Source organism: Zingiber officinale, chromosome 2A, assembly GCF_018446385.1.
Source record: "Zingiber officinale cultivar Zhangliang chromosome 2A, Zo_v1.1, whole genome shotgun sequence".
Lineage (NCBI taxonomy): Eukaryota > Viridiplantae > Streptophyta > Magnoliopsida > Zingiberales > Zingiberaceae > Zingiber > Zingiber officinale.
In genome coordinates this window covers 99,784,221-99,803,225 of record NC_055988.1, presented here as the reverse complement: position 1 = coordinate 99,803,225, position 19,005 = coordinate 99,784,221, and the positions used below count along the sequence as shown (strand labels likewise).

Genomic DNA, 19,005 nt, shown 5'->3' with positions numbered 1-19,005 from the left:
AGCGAATGGATGGGAGATGGATGGACGAGGAGCGACGGGAGCCGAACGCCATGCACGGAACCCGTCTGCCAAAATGCCGAGCCGGAAAAAACCAATCTAGTGGACGGGGGCCGGGGGGAGCAGTGGGGTGGTGGCGCGGCGAGTGAACGATCACAGGCGGCTTATCGATTTCGAGAACCGCACAAAATTTGGGTGGAGGAAAAATCCTCCCATGGTCTATCCCTGGATTGGGTGGAGCCAACCCAAGCGAGATCCGAACAAAATCCAGTGGTGGCGCACGATCGTGAAAATAAAAACGATGTATCTATCTTATTTTGGGAGAAAGTTTCAGTATTAATTGCCCGTGAACAAACTTTCATATTTCTAAAAACATTTATCGTTATATCCCTCCTTTCAATTTTTTTTTATTTACCAAATTTTTTATTAGCCCGTTCAAATCCAGACTAATGCACTTCTGCAAATCTTTTTAATTTATCTATGTCCTGGTATCTAAATTAAATTTAAGAACAGTACATTTTTAAATTTATTAAGACTTAATAAATTTTATCACTAACTCATTATAAATCTAGGACACTGATGCTTATTAATAAAAAATAATAAACTTTAAAAAATTTTAATTGTATAGGTCCGTTAACTAGTCTAGTCCGAAATTAATTGATGATCTAGATGATTCTGAATCAATTCAAATTAAAATTAATATATTTTTGAAAGCCTCAATAATGTATTCATGCCCTTTAACATAAATTTAATAGCATAAATTAATAGCAATGAATTTTTAACCTGATAAGGTCTTGGACAATAATGATTTCTTAGCACTCTCCTGAGTTCAAAAAAATATTAAACGTTTAAAATTTTAAATTGTGTAGGTTTATCTATCAATAATTTCAAACTAAATTGGTTGATGGACTTAGAGAATTTTGAATTAATTCAAATCAAAACTAATGTATTAATAGCCTTAAGTCACGATCTAAATTGAGAGCACTAAATTTTTGAACTAGTTGAGAAAAAAATTTGAACATAGCAAGGAAATTTTGAATGTGAAAAAAAATGAGGGTATAATGAAAATATGATACATATTTTTGGAATTATGATAGTGGGGTACGTAAAATAGCTAATACTAAAACTTCCTCATGCGGTTAAATAAAATACTGTATTTTTATTATTGGCACACAGAGGAGGTAAATCACGGACGGCTACTAGCCTTTAGAATATTAACTAGCACATAAGGGAGGATTCAAATCTCATACCTTATTGTGACAACACCTCATGTGCTAACCATTAGACCCATCCGAAGAGACCTAAAATATGACATCTTATTGAATCATATTTAGGGATTTCTCTTTTCATGTATCTAACTTTCATAATATCCCAATCATGTAGCATATTCTCAAAATACCTCTCCTCTTTCTTTCGTACTATTAGCTAATTTTGTCTAAGCTAATTATGAATCTAGAAAACTCAATAACTTCAAACTAAATCAATATACTTTTGGAAATCTCTTTAATGTAATTTTGCCCATGGACCTAAATTCAATAATTTTTTCCATGAAATAATCATGGGATTTTTTTATATATTTTTATTTTACTCATTCAAAAATTTATTGTTCTCAATTTGCACTATCAAATTCAAATCAGACCGCATAAATATACGAAGGATGTTTCCGAGAATATATTGATTTTGGTTTAAAATAATTTAGAGTCCTTATGCCTATCAACTAGTTTCGGACAGAACTGATTTATGAATCTACATCATTCAAAAATTTGAAAATTTGATTCTCAGGAACTGACGACCTGGGGTTTACCCCGCCATGCGCCTATGTCCTGTGTACCTGCATGAACCTCCCTCCATATCCGTGGGGCCGACACTAGGGGGGCCGCTAAGGTAGCGGATCTACCTTTTTTTGAAAGTTTGATATCTTTTGAAACAGGGGAATCCTAGGAACCTGTTTGATGGTTGATCCGGCAGTAAGGATGGGGGCCCCCTTTGTGGGGAGCCAATGACACATGAAGGTCAGAAGTCAAAAGGGTCAGCATGAGGTCCATCCGATCGGAGAAGGATCGGGTCAACCGGCCGAACGGATCCGGGCGGAATCAAAGACAACCCGACGGGGAGTCGGGTTTCCGACGCTTATGGTGAACAGGATCGCCGGGCCGAGCAAGTAGCGGCCGAGGCGTAAAGCATCAATGCTGTGAAGAAACAGTCTCAGTCAAGCACGCGATGGAGTGAAATCTTTCCGGTCGGACCGATACCTATGCCCGGTCGGACCGATACCTATGCCCGGTCGGACCGATACCTATGCCCGGTCGGACCGATGCCTGCCAAGCGGATGGACGCTCGGCTCGGGTAAAAAAGAGGCAAGGACAAGGGGACATTGGGAGCATCTTCTGACAACATGCATGTTCGACGACCAAGCCATACGCAGAATCCTACGACGGAAGGTTCTGCTGTCCCATCAGAGAGGTGCTCGGACTGTAGCAGTATGGTGTCAGGCATGCTCCTCTGGTAAGCCCATACTAAGGTATGGTAAAGGACATGTGCACTATCAAATTCAAATCAGACCGCATAAATATACGAAGGATGTTTCCGAGAATATATTGATTTTGGTTTAAAATAATTTAGAGTCCTTATGCCTATCAACTAGTTTCGGACAGAACTGATTTATGAATCTACATCATTCAAAAATTTGAAAATTTGATTCTCAGGAACTGACGACCTGGGGTTTACCCCGCCATGCGCCTATGTCCTGTGTACCTGCATGAACCTCCCTCCATATCCGTGGGGCCGACACTAGGGGGGCCGCTAAGGTAGCGGATCTACCTTTTTTTGAAAGTTTGATATCTTTTGAAACAGGGGAATCCTAGGAACCTGTTTGATGGTTGATCCGGCAGTAAGGATGGGGGCCCCCTTTGTGGGGAGCCAATGACACATGAAGGTCAGAAGTCAAAAGGGTCAGCATGAGGTCCATCCGATCGGAGAAGGATCGGGTCAACCGGCCGAACGGATCCGGGCGGAATCAAAGACAACCCGACGGGGAGTCGGGTTTCCGACGCTTATGGTGAACAGGATCGCCGGGCCGAGCAAGTAGCGGCCGAGGCGTAAAGCATCAATGCTGTGAAGAAACAGTCTCAGTCAAGCACGCGATGGAGTGAAATCTTTCCGGTCGGACCGATACCTATGCCCGGTCGGACCGATACCTATGCCCGGTCGGACCGATACCTATGCCCGGTCGGACCGATGCCTGCCAAGCGGATGGACGCTCGGCTCGGGTAAAAAAGAGGCAAGGACAAGGGGACATTGGGAGCATCTTCTGACAACATGCATGTTCGACGACCAAGCCATACGCAGAATCCTACGACGGAAGGTTCTGCTGTCCCATCAGAGAGGTGCTCGGACTGTAGCAGTATGGTGTCAGGCATGCTCCTCTGGTAAGCCCATACTAAGGTATGGTAAAGGACATGTGCACTATCAAATTCAAATCAGACCGCATAAATATACGAAGGATGTTTCCGAGAATATATTGATTTTGGTTTAAAATAATTTAGAGTCCTTATGCCTATCAACTAGTTTCGGACAGAACTGATTTATGAATCTACATCATTCAAAAATTTGAAAATTTGATTCTCAGGAACTGACGACCTGGGGTTTACCCCGCCATGCGCCTATGTCCTGTGTACCTGCATGAACCTCCCTCCATATCCGTGGGGCCGACACTAGGGGGGCCGCTAAGGTAGCGGATCTACCTTTTTTTGAAAGTTTGATATCTTTTGAAACAGGGGAATCCTAGGAACCTGTTTGATGGTTGATCCGGCAGTAAGGATGGGGGCCCCCTTTGTGGGGAGCCAATGACACATGAAGGTCAGAAGTCAAAAGGGTCAGCATGAGGTCCATCCGATCGGAAAAGGATCGGGTCAACCGGCCGAACGGATCCGGGCGGAATCAAAGACAACCCGACGGGGAGTCGGGTTTCCGACGCTTATGGTGAACAGGATCGCCGGGCCGAGCAAGTAGCGGCCGAGGCGTAAAGCATCAATGCTGTGAAGAAACAGTCTCAGTCAAGCACGCGATGGAGTGAAATCTTTCCGGTCGGACCGATACCTATGCCCGGTCGGACCGATACCTATGCCCGGTCGGACCGATACCTATGCCCGGTCGGACCGATGCCTGCCAAGCGGATGGACGCTCGGCTCGGGTAAAAAAGAGGCAAGGACAAGGGGACATTGGGAGCATCTTCTGACAACATGCATGTTCGACGACCAAGCCATACGCAGAATCCTACGACGGAAGGTTCTGCTGTCCCATCAGAGAGGTGCTCGGACTGTAGCAGTATGGTGTCAGGCATGCTCCTCTGGTAAGCCCATACTAAGGTATGGTAAAGGATATGTGTACGCCTCGGTAGGTGTGCATAAGCCCCCCCCCCCCCAACAGCTTTATATAAGAGTCCTCAGACTTCGCCGGAGGTACATGATCTCTTATCTTTGGAGCCACTTCATCGTTTTCCTCTTGCCTGATTTGAGCGTCAGAGAGTCGTCGCCGGGAACCCCTTCCCGGCTCGACTTCCTTGCAGGTTCGCCGGAGATCTGTTCAGCTGGTCGAAGATAGAGGAGAGCGCCACGTCCCCAGCGTCCGTTGACTCAGCGCCCGGACAGGATCAATGGTGTTGAATAATGACTATCATTGTCCAAGGCCTGATAATGAGTTTGTGATAAATTTTTATCAAGCCTTTATAAGTTAAAAAAAAATTACTACTCTCAATTTATTGTATCGAATTTAAATCTGGGGACATAAATATACTAAAGAGATTTACAAAAATATATTAATTTTGATTTTAAATGATTCGAAGTTCACTACTAAGTCTTTTAATTAGTTTTATCTAAAAATAACTGATGAACCTAAACTATTTGAAAATTCAAAAGTTATATATTTTTTTAATCAAATGAGTCATAAGAATCCACCTAGTAATGTTGGTTAGTAAACATCACTGTCTTAAATTTTATAATGAACTTGTGATAAATTATATTAAATCTTTATAAATTTTAAAATTTATTACTCTTAGTTTAACACTATAAAATTCAGATATATAAGGTAAAATTTATTGAGAAGGTTTTTCGGAAGTTTATTGATTTAATTTTAAATGATTTGAAATTCTATAGTTTCATCAGCCATAGAGTATTATTATGAGAATATTAATTGATTTGAGTATTATAAAAAGTTAAATACGTGAAATAACACGATTGTATTTTAGAAAACATAAAAAAGACATCTGAAAATATTATTTATTTTCAGTATTATTATAATAATTGTAATCAAAATTATTATAATTTATAGAGATTGACTAAATTTATTTGAAACCGGAGTAGTTATAATTAAAGTTACTTTTATATTATATTAATTCTGACAAAAGCAATTAGAATAAAAGAATTTTTAAAATGAAAAATTGAATGAGGTGTATTTTAAAAAATATATATATTTTTTTAACTATAACAAAAATAGGAGGATTCTTTTAATTTTTGCAAAAAAAAACTATAAATAAATAAATAAACAAACATTAAAACTGATGGAGATTCATTGGACTAGGAATAAATCACGTAATCTATCGGGCTGCGGCCAATGCCACACATTTCCAGGGACCATCAACAATAAAAGCAACTGACACTTCAAGAGACATCAAATGTCTTTATCGAGTAATTCAACATTAGGCGTGTTATTACTTCGTTATTGCGATGCTCCCAAGACATTAAATTAATAACCAGAATACCGACTAAAACCGATTTGATTTGTTCTGAGCTTAAAAAAAAAAAAAAAAAAAATCCCAATTAGTCTGATTATATCTGGGGTGATTGATCTGATCCTCTGAAAATTTTTCACCGGTCATCAGAATAAATCGGGAAGCACACGTGACGGTCAGTTCAGAAGCTCAGTATCCTTTAATTATGCCTTCTATTTGGAGAAAAAATTCCTACAAATATATTATAATTGGAATTCGAACTACAGATATTTGGGAGACAACGTAGATATCCTAACACTTTTAGATTAATATAATAGTTGTTCAATCCATACGCTAATGTAAATGTCCCTTATCATTTATCCACTTACAATATCTTGGGATCAGGTCGTGGTCTAGGTGCGTATTAAAGCCACGAGTTCGAATTTGCCAGGAGGAGGATTGGCCCGTCGGCCTGCAAAAGCTACTGGGCCGGGCTGATTAAGATATAGCCCCTCTATCGCTTAGGCGCATCGAATCTGACACAACTCAAAAAAAGGCGAAACGGCTTCCTCGGCCATGTCGCCCCTCACGATGCTCAGAGCTGTGTGGGAGTCAACATTCGTCGTCCTCTCTGTCCTTCCTGTCGTCCGCGCCTCCCCTTGGTCGCTCCTCCCCCGACTGCCGCCCGCTCCTCCCTCGGCAGGCATTTGAATAATATCTCCCACCTGCTTCCTTGTCCTCTTCCTCAGCTCGCATTCGAGGGAGGAGACGCCTCGCCCTCAGATCGGGAATGTCAGGGCTTGGATTGCGCAGATGGGGGAGAAGAAGAGCGTGAGGCCGGTCCGCTCTAGGGGCTTTTGGGGCTCCATGTCGCCGCGGATCGGGCTGGCGCGGGGCTGGAGCTTCCTCGGCCGATCCCCCTTCCCCGTGGCCTTCCTCCTCGGCTCTATGACCGCATCCGGGCTCGTCGCCGTCGTCTTCTACTGGTTCGTCGTCTCTGCATCTCGACGCACCCCCGATCCGGCCCTCGTCGGGTGCCGTCCGGACAGCGAGGGCTCCTGGTCCGTCGGCGTCTTCTACGGAAAGAGCCCCTTCTCGCTTTCCCCCATCGAATTGGTACGTAAGGAAGCTCGTCTATGTCTAGAAGCCGGTGTCTTGTTCGAGCTTGCGGTTATGATGGCTTTTCTTTCCTACAGCATGGGAGCAGCAACCCTAACAGTTCCGCTTGGCCGATTGCCAATCCCGTGCTAACTTGTGCGGCGCCATCAAGTGCAGGATATCCTAGCAATTTTGTTGCGGATCCGTTTCTTTATCTTCAGGTTCGAGTTCAGTTTTTCTCCACTGTTTGTTAATTGGTAAAGGTCTTAACAGTTTACACCGGTACGATTCATCAAGTTGCTTAGAGTTCATTTACAAATAAAGAAAGCTCATTGATTGGGAATACAAATTTAGGGCACACCTTATACTTCAGATACCATTATCTAAATAGTCTACTTTACTTTTATATACCTGAGTATAAGATGCCGCTTCTGAGTTGGAACCTAAAAGAAAAATGAGTTCTTGACATCTTTTTCAAATCTGATAAAGTGTATGTCTGCTAAGTCTAAGATATATCTTCTGTGCTTTGAATCTAAAAGAAGAACGGTTTGATGCCTTGGCCATTAGTGAAAGAGTATATATATAGGGGGTTTATTTCATTCTTAAGTTTAGACATGCAAGGGTTTATTTTGGTATGTTCTCTTGTCTAGGAGGTTAAGTCACTGAAGATATTTTTTAAATTGGTAATTGTCTTGTTTAGGAGTGTAGCATAATTTTGGTAAAATTTTAGTTTAGGTTGGATTTCTTTCCTATTTTGTTATCTAATCTATGTCCTAGTTTTTTTTTGGGATTAGAGCCTTTAAAAGTGAATCAATCCCTCCATGGATATCTCATTGGTTGCATAATAATAATTTTTAATGTGTTTTGATTTACATATGAGATTATTTGATTTTTGTACTGTAACAATTTGGTAGTAAAGTCGAGTTCTGAATTTAGTTTGTTTATGTGTTCTCCATGCCTTGTAATGCAATCTTTTTGTTGATCGCTCACACATCACACAGAGATTGACTAAAGAGCCCTCTAATAATCCTTTGAGTCTTCTAAAGAGTCCCCTTATAGTTCATCATCTTTAAGAAAATTTAACATTCCAGTAATCATGACATAGACTCGGACTATCAACAAGAGCAACCTAAATTATATCAACATAAGGAAAAAAAATTAGAAATACAGATTTCTCTTTCATCAATTGATAAAATAAGCATTTAACATGCCATTAATTCTGATGTAGCCTCATATTACCCTAAGAGCACAAAATAACATACAAAATTAGATCAACATACAGATAAATTACAAATGCAAGTTTCTCTTTTATCAATTGATAAAATTTCTTAGAGCAATTCTATTAAACTATCTACAAGTATGTATATATTATAGTTACATTCTGAGTCAAAGATTTAGTTTTTTCCCTACCTTTATCCATCATGTTGAGTGTTCTACTCTATATACAAGAGAGACACGTTGATATTAGAAGAATTGCATTAACTAATGGTTATTGTAAAAGATATGCTAATGCACCCTGCAGACTAAAACACAGCTATGTAAGATATGTGAATGCAAACTATGCATTCATTAGCCTAAGTAGTCCCATAATGACTCAACGAAAAACATTTATATTGATTCCCACTGTCACTTATTGTGTGATAAAATAGATTCTAATGTATATTTGTTTAAATTTTGAACTTAATGAAATATTGGTTTAATTTTCAAATTAGAGAATTGACTAATTTAGTTTTGAGATTGTCAAAGGTCACACATGGTGCCATCAATCTCAATGCTATCATATTTATACTCAGTGGCAGCTGTGTAAATGAGACACCTTTTGCTCCTCATGGTTAGATGTGTTGTTTTCTTATTTATTGAAAGGGGTGATCCAAAAGGAAGAGAATAAGGGAAGAAAAAGAAAGAAAATATATCGGTTCCTCACTCTTTGTGCAGGTGACCAAAGAAAGATGACCAAAAAGGTATATTGACTAGACCTAGAGATGCAATGGTTCCTTGCGCTTGGAAACAATGAACTAACAAAGATGTTGGCAATTGGCGTGAAGGCGAGGTCTCCTTGGTGGGTGAGAGTAATGCAAGTCAGGGAATTATTTATTTTAAATTTTAGACAAGGGTATTTTGATAGATTTTCTCCTAGTTTTGTTTTGGCTGGAGCTTTAAAAGGGACTCAATTCCCCCATGTTATCTCATCTTTGCATAATAACATTTTCTTCATGTTTTATTCTTTGTATAAGATTATTCTAGTTTGGTACTACATCAATATGTCCCTTGCCAACTGTAATGAGGCTTTTTTTGTTATCTCTAAGGTTGAAGCCACAACTAGGTTTGATGGGAAAAACAAGTCTTGCATTTCCATATTAGAAATCCATGTGCTCCGGTCTCATATCTCTCAAGCTATTCCTAGTTGAAGTTTTTGAACTTGTATGCCACGTAGAACAATTGTTATCCAAAATCAGACAGTCTGGTTTTTTTAGTTACCAAAATCTAAAATAATGTTATGTTCGCATATTGGTAAATGATGACTGATTAACAAACCTCGAATTCCGATCAAGAATATTACTTTGAAGTAAACTTTGTTATAGTTTGCCTCTCTTAAGTCTTAAATGCCTCACTCCTAGCTCCCGCTCCCGCTCCCGCTCCCGCTCCCGCTCCCGCTCCCACATTTTAGATTCTAGTAAGTTGTCATTTGTTCTGTTCAAAACTGTTCTAAATTGCTCTAATTTTTTATTAGTGACGGTCGATTCATTGGAGATATAGACAGTTCTAATGCAATAAGGAAAGGAGTTAAATTTGGAGAAATAAACTAAATTAGAAAAAAAAAAATTAAAGACAATATGAGATTCATTGACGCATCTATGATTAAAGGAAGCAAACTGAAGAGTCATTTGAGATTGGCGTCTAATTGCAGAATAATATGAGATTAACACATCTGCAATTAAAAATAAATTGATGAATCATTCAAGATTGGTGTCTAATTGAAGCATAGTCTGAGATTGGCACATCTGCAATCAAAGGAAACAAATTGAAGAATTATTCAAGATTGATGTTCGTAACAGAGTTTAAATTTGTTTTTTTTTTCATTTATTAATTTAAAGTCAATTAGCATTTTCCATTTTGGTAGTAAATAGGGAATAATTATAATTACAATTAAGTTTATCAGATTTTCACGGGTTCGAATCCTGGAAGCAGCCTCTTGTAAAAAGCAGGGTAAGGTTACATACAATGGATCCTTCCCCGGGGCCCCGCATGGCGGAAGCTTCGTGCACCGGGCTGCCTTTTTTTTTTTTTAGAATTATTGTTTTTGCATTTGTTGTCGGAATAAAAGAAGTCTAGAACCTTGAAATTTATCTTCTTTGAATTAATATTATGTCTTTCTCTATGAGGTTCGATGACTTGATTTTCGTGATGCATCAAGTTTATTCTTATTTGGCTAAACTTGAGAGGCCTAATCGAGCTCACTTTAGGGGCTAAGTTCTACCTTTTATAAAAACTATATTCACTAAGGCAATCTTTTTAATTGCGAGCACATATTGTAAGAAATCCAGTATGGTGGGTATTTGCTTGAGCATCTACCAATTATTTCCTGCATTTCCTTTTGTAGAATAACTCCAGTGGATTGGCACAAACATTTTTAATCCCAGTTAAATTATAACATCTACTATGGTTATTCTTCTCTCCTATCACAATTTACCATCTTACCTTTGAAGATATTCTTTGAGGCTTGCTTTTAATGCAATTGTGCACTCTTGGGCAACCCTTGGATATGTTTTTCAGAATGGAATGTGAACTCCAATATAGCAATTGCTGGTTGAGTACCTTCATCTGATGTGAAGTTCATCTTGAAAAATAATTGTATGATTGCGTCTCATGAATGAGCTTTTGTCAATCTTTGATCATAGTCAATTGTGCAACAGATAGAAGTGGCCTAGAACAACAAATTGTCATGAAGAAACTGCTATACCATATGAACTTGGACTGTTGGGCTGGTAGGTCATGTGTGTGCCTTCAAAATGAAATCTTTAATGGATTATTTTAGTTCCTAATTCTTTTTTTCCCCAAAACTCTTTACTGTGTTATTTCTTGGTATCAGTATATTTGCTTGTTTTCTCATATATTCAAATTTGGTTCTCTTTATATTTATCTGTACATTATTATATGCTGTGTGCTTCCTTGTTTTCCTTTGGTTGGCTCAACATAGTTCAGAATATGAACTCTTAGCTGGGTGTAAATAAGTCAATAGAAGCAAACACATGCAAATTTATGTGCTTATCTTTTGATGTCAGATGATCTCTGACATCCACAGAGTGCTAATTTCATTTTCTGCTATTCGTGATTGATTTTGAAGAATGGTGTTATGATTTACAAGTCCTGGGAATTGTGTTCTAATTGTTCTTTTACTGCCTAACTCTGATATGCATGTATCATTGGATGTTCTATGTCTGTTTTTTTAATGCTATGTAAATGTAATTTTATTTGATGCAGTTCATTTTGTTCAGGACTCTGTTCTGTACTTATTCTTTGAGTCAAAAAGTACCACTGCTATGAAAGGTGATATTGGTGTTGCAAGAAGCTTTGATCATGGAGGCACCTGGGAATTTCTGGGCATTGCTTTAGAGGAGCCTTGGCATTTGTCTTATCCGTTTGTTTTCAGCTATCAGAACCAAGTAAATAAAACCTGTCATCTTTGTTTTTTCACAATAATGACCTATTAGGATTAGGAACAAATCATAAATTGAAGATATGTTTATTTTCAACTGCCATGAAATTAATTGTCAATTGTGTTTTATTAAATTAATCAAGTAAAGATAGGAGTATTTTTTTTTATCATTTTAAGGTAGTTTAGTATTTTTTTTTTTTTTTTATCATTTTAAGGTAGTTTAGTATTTTTTTTTATCATTTTAAGGTAGTACAAATTATTGGTTTTATGAAATTACTGATAGTGTTCCTTTGTTAGGTTCATTCTAGCGTGTTCAATAAACAAAAATATATTAACCATTTAATTAACTTGAATTGTAGCACTTTTCATAACAAAGTTGTAGATTATTCTCAAATGTGAAGTTCAGGTTAGCTTCAAAAAGATCATTCCCTTGTTCTAGAAATTAATATCATAACCAAAATACTATTGGTGTTTATATATTGTACCTAATATTCCACTTCAATGATCTTTCAGATTTATATGATGCCTGAGGGGAACAAAAAGGGTGAACTTCGACTCTACCGAGCTGTAAAATTTCCACTTAAATGGACTTTGGAGAAGGTTATCATAAGGAAGCCTCTTATAGATGCTTCCCTGATTCAGTATGAGGGTAACTATTGGCTCTTTGGTTCAGATTTTAGTAGATTTGGTGTTGAGAAGAATGCTGAGCTTGAAATCTGGTACAGTAGCTCACCTCTTGGCCCTTGGAAGCAACATCCCAGAAATCCGATCTACAGAATTGACAAAAGTTTAGGAGCTCGAAATGGTGGAAGACCCTTTATATATGAAGGTTCTTTGTACCGTTTGGGCCAGGACTGTAGTGAGACATATGGCAGAAGGTTGCAGATTTACAAAATTGAAAAACTAAATAAAGAAGAATTCCAGGAAGTTCCTGCCAATCTGAGGATTGAAGAATCAAAGAAAGGTCGAAATGCCTGGAATGGCATCAGACATCACCACTTAGATACTCAGCAGCTTCCTTCAGGAAATTGGATTGCAGTTATGGATGGAGACCGTGTTCCTTCTGGTGATTCCATAAGGCGTTTTATCACAGGTTGCACATACACCCTGCTGTTGTTTTTCCTGGTCATGGTCATGTCCATCCTGGTAGGTGCAGCAAATTGTTGTATGGCATCTAATAGAAGACATGAATATTCTTGGCTTAGAACTCGTATGCATATGAACTTCAGGGCCCGAAGATACATTACATGCATTAAAAGCTATGGTTCTTCCATCAGGTCAAGGGTAAATCCAAAAACATGCACCGGCAAGCTAGTCCTCAGCTTACTTGTTCTTCTTGGCATATCTTTTGTGTGCATGTCTGTCCATTTTCTAACGGAAGGTAATGGAGCTGAAGAAGCTTACATCTATGAGGGCCAATATTCTCAATTTACAATGGTCACAATGACTTACGAAGCTCGGCTTTGGAATTTGAAGCTTTATGTGAAACACTACTCCCAATGTGAATCAGTAAGAGAAATTGTAGTTGTATGGAATAAAGGAAAGCCCCCAAGCGAGAGTGAGTTTGACTCAGCTGTGCCTGTGAGGATACGTGTGGAAGAGCAGAATTCTCTTAACAACAGATTCAAGGTGGACCCTCTAATCAAAACAAGAGCAGTTCTTGAGCTAGACGATGATATATTGATGACGTGCAATGATATAGAGAAGGGCTTTAGGGTGTGGAGGGAGAATCCTGAGAGACTCGTTGGTTTCTATCCACGATTAATTGATGGCAGCCCATTGCAGTATAGAAACGAGAGATATGCCAGGGGGAAGAACGGTTACAATGTTATCCTCACTGGTGCTGCTTTCATGGACAGTGAGTATGCTTTCAATAAATATTGGAGCGAGATAGCAAGAGAGGGAAGAAACTTTGTTGATCATTCTTTCAACTGCGAGGACTTGTTGATGAATTTCTTGTATGCTAATGCCAGTGCAGTGCGGACCGTGGAGTATGTTCATCCTGCATGGGCTATCGATACTTCAAAGCTGTCAACTGCTGCAATTAGTCGCAACACCCAGGTGCACTATGACATTAGAACAAACTGCTTATCCAAGTTCTTATCCTTGTATGGTTCTCTTCCCTCAAGGTGGGAATTTGGTACTAGGGTGGATGGTTGGGATAGATAGACAACGATCTGGAATCTACTATATTTGGTTCGATACTAGTGTTGTGTTCATGCCAACTCCAGAACAAAGATTTCGCAAAGATTAAGTCCTCACACATTTCCAAGATGAGTAGCAGATCATCTGATGAAGGTTGGTTAACTGATCTCAAAGACAGATCCTTATTGCGACATGAGATATGCACTGATGCTCTGTCCTTCTCTTGTTCTTGCCGGAGCTGCTTAGGTTTCCGGTTTAAGATGTAGCCTCTACTTATAAGTTGCTTGTATTTCTACCGTACTTTGTTGCTCTCATGTAATATTTTTTATCGGCCAAAATACATTATTATTTTTTTCTCTAATGTCATGATTTTTTAATGCAAAGTAAAATCAGCCACATCAGAACTCGGTTGTTGCGTGCATTTACTCAATATTCTCGCCTTTGATTCTGGTTAGGTAACTATTGCATAATTGTAGTATTTAGTACCATTTTTCAGCTTTAATTGTGGTGATTTAAACTTGAAGGCGTCAGCAGTTGTAAATTATCCAGCCAAATCATTATTATTAAACTGTGTTTATTTAATTGTTGTGGATTTTACTTTGACAAATTCTCACGTAAAAGTTGAGAATTTTTCAACAGATGTTCTAAATTTTAATTTTTTTTTAATGATTTAAATTTATTTTAGTTTAAATGAGTTAGTTTATATTTGGTTTGAATGGTTTTTTTTTTTATGAATGAAATGCAAATTTAAAGACATTTTTTTAGAAACATACTGTTTTAAATGATTCGAGTTTAGGTGGGACGTTAAATTATTTTATATTTTTTCTATTAATTTTTTATTTTAAATATCGCCATCAATAATAATCTCATTAGATATTATATGTTTTATGTAAAGTTAGATGATAACTTCTGATAGAATGGTAAACCACGGAAAAAATAGGTAATAAAATGAGAGAAATAAATTAAGATGTTATAAATATATTTTATAATTTGAAGATTTTAATTATAAGAATTAAAGTTAACTCACAAATGATCATAATAATAAAAATTAATTATAAAACAAAATTCGCTTAATTCCTCATTATATTATATGTTCATTTTGTTGGATACATATGAATGTAAAAGTGATAGAGTAAAAGACACTCCATTGTCAATATGATTTTAACCATATATTGGAGTAAATATGATTTTAGTCCTATAATGAAAGTTTCAAGGTATATTAACTAGTTTATATTATTTCATAAGTATTATAGTTGTGAACAAATGTATAAAGAGAGACTTTCTTCCACGCGTAGGTCCATAGGCGGTGTAAATCTAAGGTTGAGATTGCACTGAACGAAGTTGACTCATGTTCGAGCATAATCTATGTGCGTTGAATGCCGGACTGGTAGAGGTAAAATTTATCCAAGTGAATGAACCAACGTTTTGCCACTTGAATATTTCTGCTTGTCGTTCAAATGTAATAGATGCACTAATCGATGATTAATAAAGAATCTGTAACCTCCATATGTTTGAGCTGGACAGGTTAATGGACAATAAATGGCTTTAATTCGACCATTGAATACTACAAAAGTCTCAGTTCCTATCTAAGGAGGTTGCAATCAAGAGTTAGACAAAACTAATAACAAAGATTTCCCTCCACCTTCGTTCCTCCAAATCTTCTCTTCGCCGTGCATTTCTGCTCGGTGGTTTGTCCGTAATAGCAATTGAGTACTTTCTCAGCTTGCCACGAACTGTTGGAAGATTGTTAGTGCAATCGTTCCTTGGTTTTTGGTCGACTAGTTTGACTAAGTTGAAGTGAATTTGAGTTTGAGTTTCGATATTTGGCCAATATGTTTAGAAAATATCTGAAAGAAATCAAATAGGTTAAGGTTGACCAAATACTTGATGATATATAAGAGAAAAATCAAGTAGGCCGTGAAGGACTGAATATTTGACTAGCAAAGTCCTAACTAGAGGGTTAGACAAGAGTAAAGTCCTAACTGGATGTTAAGTAAGGCAAAATCCTAACTGAAGGTTATGTAAGGGCAAAGTCCTAACTCAGAGGTTAGGCAAGGCAAAGTCCTAATTTGAGGATTAGGCAAGACAAAGTCCTAACTGTTGATGAATCCTAGGAAGATCATACCGGTTCCACTGTACAAAAATTTTGTACAAGTGTTGAACATTTCCTAAATAACCTATTGGGTTCTTTAGAAGTTAAATTAGGAATTGCAAACGGAACTTAACATTATTGATTCCAAATTTAACTTATCTGTTATTAATGATTTAGACTTGGATCGCAAGCGGAACTTAACATTATTGATCCAAATTCACCTATGTTATAAATTCAATTAAATATTAATTTCTAAAATTGACTTCCAGGTTAAACATGACGAGGCACTAGGCGTTCTTGGATATGGGAGCAACCACTACTTCCAAGACAAAGCCTTTTAAGGAAAGCTAATATTTAATTTCCTTATATAACTCTAGGTTTAACCAAAAGGAACAATCGAATCATAAATTCGAAAAATAAAAAAAAACATAAACTCGAATAACAAATTCGAAAAACTAGAATCTAATGCCTCTTGTGTTTGGAGTTCATACAAAGAAAAATAACTAGCATGATGCGGAAGAAAATTACTAGTTATACCTTCTCTTTGTATGCTAATGACCTCGAGATCTTCTGTTGTATTCCTCGCCTTGGACGTCGTGTGGGCGACGAACCTCCAAGATGAACACCACCTAAAAAGCTTCTCCTTCTTCTCTATGTTTCGGCCACAACCACCACCAAGGAACAAAAGAGCAAAGGGAAAAGGAAGAGGAGAGATCCGGCCACAAGGGAGAGCACAATCAATGCAACAAGAATAGATGCATACCCTACTTCTCCTCTTCTTCTCCTCTTTGTATCCGGCCACACCAAGCAACCACAAGAGGTGGCCGACCCTAGCATGAAGAAAAGCAAGGGTCAACCCTTAGGAGAAGACTTGAAGAGAAGAGAGAAAAAAATAGATTGCACCATGAGGCCTCTCCTCCCCTTCTTTTATATTACTTGCACAAGGTAAATAAGGAAAGACTTTTTACAAAAATTAAAATCTTCCTCTTGTTTTTCCTTTTCCCCTTTTATTTTTCCTTTTCCTTTCTCTTGATTGATTCAATCATCAAATCAATGATTGATTGGTTTATTTGATTGGCCGACCCCTTGCTTGGGCACCAAGCAAGGGTGGCCGACCCCTTAAAAGGAAGGAAATACTTTTGTAAAAAATTTATAAGCAATGAAGAAAAGCTCTTATAAAATTTTACAAGTTCTCTTTTTAATTTCCCAATGTGGATGTTAAAAAATGAAAATTTTAAAAATTAAAACAAAGTTTTAAAATTTAAAACTACTCTTCTAAAATTTCCTTTTTTAACATGGTTACAAAAATAGAAAATTTTCAATTTTAAAACTTCTCTTCCTTTTTCCTTAAAACCATGAGGATGATTAAAAAGGGAAAGTTTTAAAACTTTTAAATTTTCTTTTAAACCATATGACCTAATTTAAATAAGAAAAGTTTTATATTTTAAAATCTCTCTTTTAAAACTTGTAGATATCTATAAAGAGAAGATTTTAAAAATTCAAAACACCCCTCCTTATTTGAAATATGTGGCCGGCACCCTTCAAACTTCTTATGGTCGGCCACCTTAAGGAGATTATGGCCAACCCCTTTGGCTTGGTCACCAAGCCATGGGCCGACCCCTTCTTGGACACCAATATGAGCTTTTCATGAGTGTATTAGAGGCATTAATGAGACTACGATAGGGACCTAGAGGAGAAATTGATTTTGGCCTTCCGACGAGCTTGAGTATCCCGTATTCGCCCTGAATACACAACTCAAGTTCATCAATAATAACTCATTCCACTAGAGAATTATTATTGCACTACCGCACCCATCCCAAATTACATTATGAGCTCCTTCTTATCATGAATATGTTAGTCTCTCTGTGTTTAAGATATCGAATGCCCATTAATTTAATGAGTTACTGACAACTCATTTAATTAATATCTAGCTCCAAGCTCCAAGAGTAGTACCACTCAACTTCATCGTCATGTCGGACTAAGTCCACCTGCAGGGTTTAACATGACAATCCTTATGAGCTCCTCTTGGGGACATTCTCAACCTAGATAACTAGGACACAGATTCCTTCTATAATCAACAACACACACTATAAGTAATATCATTTTCCAACTTATCGGGCATATTGATTTATCGAGCTAAATCTCACCTTTTGATAAGTTAAAGAAATAAATACTAAATATATGTGTTTGTTATTATATTAGGATTAAGAGCACACACTTCCATAATAACTAAAGTCTAGTTCTTTTATTAAGTTAGTATAAAAAGAAATTACCTAAAATGGTCTTACTCAATACACTTAGAGTGTACTAGTGTAATTTATTAGTCAAGATAAACTAATACCTAATTACACTATGACTATTCCAATGGTTTGTTCCTTTTCATCTTAGTCATGAGCAACTGTTTATAATTATAAAGAATTGATAACATGATCTTCTGTGTATGACACCACACACCATATTATCTATAATATAAATTAATTGAACAACTACACTTAACAAATAAATGTAAACATTTGACCAATGTGATTATTTTATTTCTAAAATGAATATTTACAAAAGCTAAGCTTTTAGTATACACTCTAACACTAACTCGAGGGTTAGACAAAGAAAAGTTCAAGTGGGTCAAGGAGGACTGCATGTTGGCAAAGGGAAGTCATAACTATGGTTATACAAAGGAAAATTCAAGTGGGTTAAGGAGGATAGTACATTGGCAAAGGGAAGTCCTAATTGCGGTTAGGTAAAGGAAAGTTTAAGTGGGTCAAGGAGGATCACACATTGGCAAAGGAAAGTCCTAACTGCGATTAGGCAAAGGAAAGTCCAAGTGAATCAAGAAGGACTGCACGTTGGTAAGAGAAAAGTTCTAACTGCAGTTATGCAAGAGGAAAATTCAAGTGAGTCAAGGAGGACCACACTTGTTAATCGAAAGTTTAAGGGAAGTTTGCATGAGATGGAAAATCTAAGTGGATCAAAGGTTGACTGGACACTTGGTGAAGAAGTCTCAACATGTCACGGTTAACCGGATGTTGGGTAAGGGAACCCTAGACTTGGTTTAAGTGAGTTAGGGTTAGACAATCAATTGAATAATTGATTAGGCCAAAGTCAATTAATCAGGTGATCGATTAGGGGTTGTTCTCACGAGAACAGAGAGACGCTAAATCAATTGGCTAATTGATTCAACCCTCTTCAATCGATTGGGTAATCAATTGAAGTGGATTTTTCGCAAAGCATAGTATTTTATTGTGCTAAATCTATCGGGAAAGTGCCCAATCGATTAGGAGAAACTTATGACAAATAGTAGGCTTCTGAATC

At 37.5% G+C, this 19,005-nt stretch overlaps 1 protein-coding gene across 1 annotated transcript; it reads left to right on the top strand.

Moving 5' to 3' along the window:
• The first annotated feature begins 6,253 nt into the window (after positions 1 to 6,253).
• On the top strand, positions 6,254 to 13,965 carry LOC122041708 (glucosamine inositolphosphorylceramide transferase 1-like). Its single transcript, XM_042601487.1, has 4 exons — positions 6,254 to 6,820; positions 6,901 to 7,023; positions 11,299 to 11,466; positions 11,973 to 13,965. Exons 1-4 carry the CDS (start codon positions 6,518 to 6,520, stop codon positions 13,626 to 13,628), a joined length of 2,250 nt encoding a protein of 749 aa, XP_042457421.1. The 5' UTR covers positions 6,254 to 6,517; the 3' UTR covers positions 13,629 to 13,965.
• Positions 13,966 to 19,005: the final 5,040 nt, after the last annotated feature.